Source organism: Moschus berezovskii, chromosome X (assembly GCF_049115385.1).
Source record: "Moschus berezovskii isolate FMDL1 chromosome X, NW_MosBer_1.0, whole genome shotgun sequence".
NCBI classification, from domain to species: domain Eukaryota; kingdom Metazoa; phylum Chordata; class Mammalia; order Artiodactyla; family Moschidae; genus Moschus; species Moschus berezovskii.
In genome coordinates this window covers 4100238-4107363 of record NC_142488.1, presented here as the reverse complement: position 1 = coordinate 4107363, position 7126 = coordinate 4100238, and the positions used below count along the sequence as shown (strand labels likewise).

At 41.2% G+C, this 7126-nt stretch overlaps 1 protein-coding gene across 1 annotated transcript; it reads right to left on the bottom strand.

Annotated features, from left to right (window-relative positions):
* Positions 1 to 1483: 1483 nt before the first annotated feature.
* On the bottom strand, positions 1484 to 6295 carry LOC129535109 (allergen Bos d 2-like). The gene is made up of 6 exons (XM_055393720.2): positions 6151 to 6295; positions 5467 to 5606; positions 5203 to 5273; positions 3793 to 3900; positions 1684 to 1785; positions 1484 to 1520 (listed from the first exon to the last, which is right to left on the bottom strand). Exons 1-6 carry the CDS (start codon positions 6229 to 6231, stop codon positions 1504 to 1506), a joined length of 519 nt encoding a protein of 172 aa, XP_055249695.2. The 5' UTR covers positions 6232 to 6295; the 3' UTR covers positions 1484 to 1503.
* Between the last annotated feature and the right edge of the window lie 831 nt (positions 6296 to 7126).

Below are 7126 nucleotides of genomic sequence, written 5' to 3'. Positions count from 1 at the left end.
CAGGAGGTTCGTAGTAGGAAAGTCATGGGTCGTGACTTCCTGGGAGAGAAGAAATGGCGATTTCAATGAAAAGGTCTATTATCTTCACGCGGATGATTGTGACCGATTGGTGCTGTGACGCTGCTCATATTCTTAACTTTGTTTTCTGCTTGAAACATGAAAAAAAAAAAGTAGCACATTGTTGAGCCGATTAGGATTAACATGATGTTGGTCATAGCATGAAAGAGAAAAGAGAAGCAGTGGATGGTGGAACCAGTGGAGGAATGTCCCTAAAACTTTCACAGAAGTCCTTCTGTGAGTGTGGCCGTGTGGGCTTGCATAGACTTACCACTTGGTGAAACGAGCGGTGAGCAGTCCTGCATCAGCTCTTATGCTGAGAGTCACTTAGTGATATATTCAGAGGTCTGAGACGTAGGAGACTGTATACTGTGTGACCTGTGCGGCTTACCTCTTCTGTAGTCTTATTTATCATCATGAATGTGTTGTGGCTGCAGGGTCCTTCATTCACAGTGGGATTCACCAGGGGTCATCATATCTCACAGCTCAGGGCTTCACACAGCCTCCTCCTCTGTCCCCAGAGCATCTCACTGTGGAGTCTATACCAGTGTTGTGTTTGGACATTTAACTCTGAACACTTACGGAAGCCCCATCCTTTGCCGCCCGGCAAGGTGGACTGTTTTGTTATTCAATTCTTTGCGTAAATTAGTTTTTATTGAAACGCCCTTGATTTGCAATGTTTTGTTACTTCCTTACTTTCAACAAGGTGATTTATTTATACACTTGTTGTTATTTAGTCACTAAGTCATTTCCCACTGTTTCCTATGGACGATAGCTTGACAGACTCCTCTGTCCATTGGATTTTCCAGGCAAGAATACTAGAGTGGGTTACCATTTTCTACTCCGAGGGATCTTCCCAACTCATGGATAGAACCCATGTCTCCTGTGTCTCCTGCATTGGAAGGCAGCTTCTTGAGCACTGAGTCACCTCCAAAGCCTCAGTTATACATTTGTGTATGTAAATGTACACCTTTTAGATTCTTCTTTACAACTTATTACAAGACATTGAGTGTAGTTCTCTGTGCTATCCAGTATGTCTTTGCTCTTTATTTTATATATTTTACTGTGTATCTGCTCATCTCAAACTTCTAACGTACCCCTTGCCTGCTTCCCCTTTGGTGACCGTTAATTTTGTGTGTGTTTGAGAGTCTGTTTCTGTTTTATGAATGGTTCATTGGCATCATATTTTAGATTCCACATGGAATTGATGGCATATGATATTTGCCTTTCTCTTTCTGACTTACTTCACTTAGTAAGATCATCTCTAGGTCCATCCACATTGCTGCAAATGGCATTATTTCATTCTTTTCCATGGCTGAGTAATATTCCATTGCATGTGTATCCCATTCTTAAAACAGTGAAACCCTCCTCCCCCAAAGAGTGAACCTGTTGAGAAAAAGCTCAGTGTTGTTATGTTTCTACTCACCCAGATGATGTTCTCTGTTCTTATGGAGGACAGTTGTCTGTGAAAAGAATAAGGGGAAGAATGACCATTGACATGCCTCTATTTCCAAGGATTATTTCATAACAGCTTTTTAAAAAGATATCTGTGCCAACGGGCATTTTGAATTGAATGTCCAGTAAAGTGTTTTCATTTCAGATACGTGTCATCGTCTGGGGCTTTACCTGTTTCGATGACATTATCTATATTTTCATTTGGAATCCCCCTTTCACTGTTCAGCTCCTGATACTTCTGAAGTTCTTCTTGAGTGAAACTGGTTCCTCTGGCTGGATTTCATAGCAGACAGGGCAGAAGAGGTGTGCATTAGAATCCTTCATAGGTTATAGAGTGCCACCCGGCTCATAGCTGTAGTGATCGGTAAGTCTCACCAACGCCACTGCCCTCCACCATCACCTAAACCCTGCTCTCCAGGTACTTTTCTACAGACGTGCCCGAGTTCAGATGTGTCCATGTGGGTAGAATCCACAGTTAACATGTTACCATGTTACCAGATCTCACAACTCCTGAGTGAGCTACAGATCATTCAGCTGTGAGCTTAAGCATGCCCCAGTGAGATGCAATTTCTCATGGTACATCAGAGAAGGTCGTGGCAAATCTGAGACTCAGAATTTGCCCCAATTCTAACGCTTCCTGTCCACTTTGTCTGCATCTTGACTTCCATCCCTGGGGATTTCATGAACCCTCATGAAATGAACGGAGGAGGGGAATGATTTGGAATTTTCAAAAGCACACTGACCCCACTGAGTTGGTGGAGGACCTTATGTTCCATGCCCCATACCTGATATGTTCAGCCTGCCTTTTGTCTGTGAAAGATTTTAGTCAACGTGTGAGTTTATCAGAGAATTGCGAATGTCATAAAGCAAAGGAAAGCTGTCCAAGGAGATGAAATAATAATAATGTAGTCATGAAGCAAAGACAAGGACCTGTAGTCCCTCCCCAAGGGCAATAGATACTGTTCTGCGTCATATCCTGTGAGCTGTCTTATAGACACTGAACCCCCACCTGATGGACCGGTTAAGCACAGGATGACCAGACTGCAGCCATGGCATAAGCTGTCATGGTTCTGAGAATTGATTTCAAGGAGATGGGAACAGAGGGACCCTGGAACTGTCGATTAACTGTGCCTAAAACAACCACGATGATACTGGTCAGACCACTGATGACTGATTTCAAAATGACTGTTGGAGCTGACTTCTGTTCTTGCAAAGAGCCCCCTCACTCTGTCTATAAAAGCTCTTGTCCCACTGTGTGCCAGTTTTGGGGTGGGGCAGTCAGCCTTTGGACAGAAGTCCACTCTCCTCCCAGTTGTCTGCATCTGAACGAAAGCAGACTTCTCTTTCTAAGAAGCTGGCCTCTTAGTTGCCTTTTGAAGGGCAGGCAGCAGGATCCCACATTTGGTAACAACATCACACATGCTCCTGAGGAAAAAAAACTCATGCTCTGTCATCCTCAAAGAACAGACACGATCCCCACCCATCCTCAATGAGGATATAATATCAGAGGGTATAAAGGGATGTGGCAGTAAACCCAAGGGTTTGGCCAGATGGCAGAATGAATGACATTCCAGATCACACTGCCTCTGCAGTCTTCAGTGTGATCCAGTGGTATTTGCAGAGCATTGGGTTCAGGTACAGGCAGTACTTTTATGATTGTGACAAGGGAGAAAGCATTTGTCATGGAGATGAATGCAGTTATGGCCGGGACCTGTGAGTTTTCTAAATTCAGATTTAAACCTTGGTTCACTTTGGTGTCAGGACCCAGCAACTATATCTGTGTGATACTTGGCGGGGAACTTATGGAGCATACTGAAAAACTTCCTTGGATCTCTGGGATAAGTCTATCTCATTTTTTTTTTTTTTTAAAAAAACCATTTGATAGAATCCCCAGTGGATACATGTCCTCATTTTTCTAGCAGACAGACTTTCTATTTCCCTGACTCACATCACATGAAGTCTGAATTCTCCATGTGAACACACATCTGTTCCAGTGTGCTTCATATAAGGTGCTGTGCTTAGTTGCTCATAGACCACCAGGCTCCTCTGTCCGTGGGATTCTCCAGGCAAGAATACTGGAGTGCATTGTCATTCCCTCCTCCAGGGGATCTTCCCAACCCAAGAATCAAACCCAGGTCTCCCGCATTGCAGGTGGGTTCTCTCCCATCTGAGCCACCAGTCAGGCCCTAATATAAGTTATGTGTGTTCCTCTCTCCTTTCTGTAAAAACACTGATCATATGAATACATCTGCTTTGGACCGGGTAAGCTACAGTACGTACCGCAACCTTCAGTTATTTTTGTGATCTTCTCTCCATCATCATTTTCATAATAAAACACCAGCATGTTGTCTGATACATGAATGATTTGCAAATAATTTTCACCCGCGACTGTGGCAGAGGGAAAAAAAAATCAAACCTCAATATGATTAGCTTCTTTTCTTCTCATTTGAGCCCAACTTACTCTTCATATACTATCATCAGTCTTCCCTTGGATGGTGAACTCTATCTCACTGAGATTTCTAGTGACGTGCTGTTAGAACTAGTTAAGACAGCTAGTGAACTAGGAAAGCTTTCTCCACACCCCCTTCTCCTGAAGATAAAGACTTCTAGTCTTCTAGATTGAGCAGTGTGTGAATGATAAACAGTTGTTTATTGCCACTGTAGTAGGTGTTGAACCTCAGCCATCTCGTAAGAGCTCACCAGAGCTGATTGTTAAATTTTCAAGAATTTTGTAACCTAATTTGCAGCTGCAATCATGGTTAGAAAGGAATTCAAAAATTTAAAAGAGTGATATTAAATGTCAGTACATCATCCAGAGTCATTTCCTAGTACAAGAGGTAATAAAAGAAGTACAAATTAGTCTATTGCAAAATGTTGGACATATATAATCTGAAATGGTTGCAGATTAGAATCTGTGGCTCTGTGTCCACAGTTGAAATTAAATGCATCAGACCAAGATTAGAGTGCTCTGTTGTACATTTTTTTTTCCTATGAAAATGAAACATACAGACATTTGATCACTGAATAGAATCTTACAGTACTGATATTAATATTTGAGAATTATTTCCTGTTGTTTTCAACTACAGAGATAGAAATTTATGTTAATACCTCTTTCAAATTATGTATTGATATTCACATTTGAGAATTATTTCTCCTTATTTTAAGCTATAGAGATAGAAATAAATGCTAAAGTCCCTTTCAAATTATGTAAAAATTAATTGAAATTTTGGCTGTTATTTTAGCTGTTTCCATTTTTGGACTTTAAGTTAATCATGTTCTACTTACTAAACTTGCTAATGAGGAACTTTTAATATTTAAAGAATTTCTTTAGTCAAAACAAATTTCATCATATAGGTCAAGTCAAAGGAAAAATTGTGAAAGAGTCATTATTAGCCTAAGTAGGAAGTTGCTTGTCTCCATGCTCAGGAAACACGAGAAGTCAATGTTCTGGGGCTTTTGCTCAGAGACCATGAATGGCCATATTCCAACCGTGGACCTCATCCTGGTGTTTTGGGACAGAATTGATTGCTGAAAAATTAAATGGCTTTTCCAGGGTTGCATTCATCATGAGGACAGGAAATAGTTCACCAGTCCAGACATTTAGCTGTCTTGGATGAAACGGAGACGATCATTCTGAACACGTTCTTTGGTTTGGGGAAGAAAACCCGTCAGAGAAGCTGGAATACTCACATTCTATGAAGTAAACGCCTCCTTCTTGTCTCTTTAGCTCTTCTGAGAAAAACTGGCATCTCCCGTCAATCCTGAAAAGCAATCAGACAAGACATTGCTTCCTCACCATTCACTCCCCAGGGCTTGAGGATGCCCTTCCGTGAATAACGTTCACACACCCAGCTTCACAGCCGTGACTCACGCCTCAAACTGCACACTGGTGCCCGGACCCCCTGTTAGAAGCCCACAGACTCCTTGTTCTCAGTTGAGGAGAACTGTGCTTACTTGACATAAAATGCAAGGGAGAGGTGTTCGCAGTCATCGTCGCATTCAATGTGGCGATTATAACACCTCAGTGGGCCCCCTTCCACAATCTTCTCCTTGTTGTCCGCGGCTGCATAAATGGTGCGCCACTCTCCTGTAACCTAAGAAGGAAGGTCGTTATAATGTCAGTCAATCTCTTTTTCTGGTTGGTTACTCACCAAATACACAGCACGACCTTTGCTTCTGCATTTACCACAGAAGAGAAGCAAATTGAATCTTACTAAGCAGAGAGGAGTTCCACCCCCTGCCTTGCTGAATAAAACGACATGAAACCATCTTTCCTATTGGAGCACAAAGCGTAGAATTCAGAAATTTTTGCAGACAATTCAGACTTTTTTGAAATAGCTAAAACCATGACAGTTAAGACCGTGACAGTTCATATCTTTCTGAATGTTAGCTTGTTAGGCTTTGTTTGTTTGTTTTACCTACAGATGAGTAAGATAAATGAAAAATACCAAGAACAGACAAACAGAGGGTGATATTACATTCATGTAGATACGTTGATCACAGAAGGTATACAATCTGGTCATACATATAAAGAAGAATATCTCTGTCACATGCAAACACAACTTCACACACACATGCTCACACACACACACAATCAAACAGGCAAGACCTTCTAGCAGATCAGCTCATTCTGGGTACCTTTGAGGGGTCTATCTCAGCTGGAGTTTCTTGGGCAGCACAAACAAGGACAAGGATAAGACTCAGCAATAGGACCTTCATCTCCTGACTCTCGTGTTGCTCCTTCTAGACAAGCTGAGGATGCCCCAGTTGTTGGAGAGAATGTGAGTTGGTTCCAATTTTTATAGCATATGTCTCTTGGCGGAATACATGTTGATCAAACAGTGGTTAATCACAAGGACATGGTGACCTAAACTTAATCTTCTGACATCCTGGTTGGCAGCTGAGCATTTTGGCGTTCTGTGCTTCTTATACAACTCCTGTGTTATTTCTTTCACATTGAAGAGGTCTGTTTAAGCTTATTTTCTAAAACTAATGATGTCATCTTTGGTTTAAGAAGATAAATATATGATATCTAGACCAGGAATCAGTTATCAGGGAATTCCTCTGAGGGATTAATAGGTTTTTTTTTTTTAATAGCGAAATTGCAGTATAGTTGATGTACAATTTTTTTTAATAGTGAAATTGCAGTATAGTTGATGTACAATTTTTTTTAATAGCGAAATTGCAGTATAGTTGATGTACAATTTTTTTTTTATTACAGGTGTACCATATAGGTATTGGTAATTTTATTTGTCCTTTTGGAGTTATAAAATATTGGCTTTTTTATTCACTATGTTTTCCAGTCATTATTTTTCAAATAGTCTTTGTATATTATTTATTTTATGCATAGTACTTTGTACCTCTTATTCCACTCCTTGTATGTGTGTTACTGACTTCTTTCCCTCAGCATATTCGTTTGAATGCTGCTGCTAAGTCACTTCAGTCGTGTCCAACTCTGTGCGACCCCATAGATGGCAGCCCACCAGGCTCTCTGGGATCTCGTCCCTGGGATCCTCCAGGCAAGAACACTGGAGTGGGTAGCCATTTCCTTCTCCAAAGCATGAGAAGTCAAAAGTGAAAGTGAAGTCGCTCAGTAGTGTCCGACTCTTAGCGA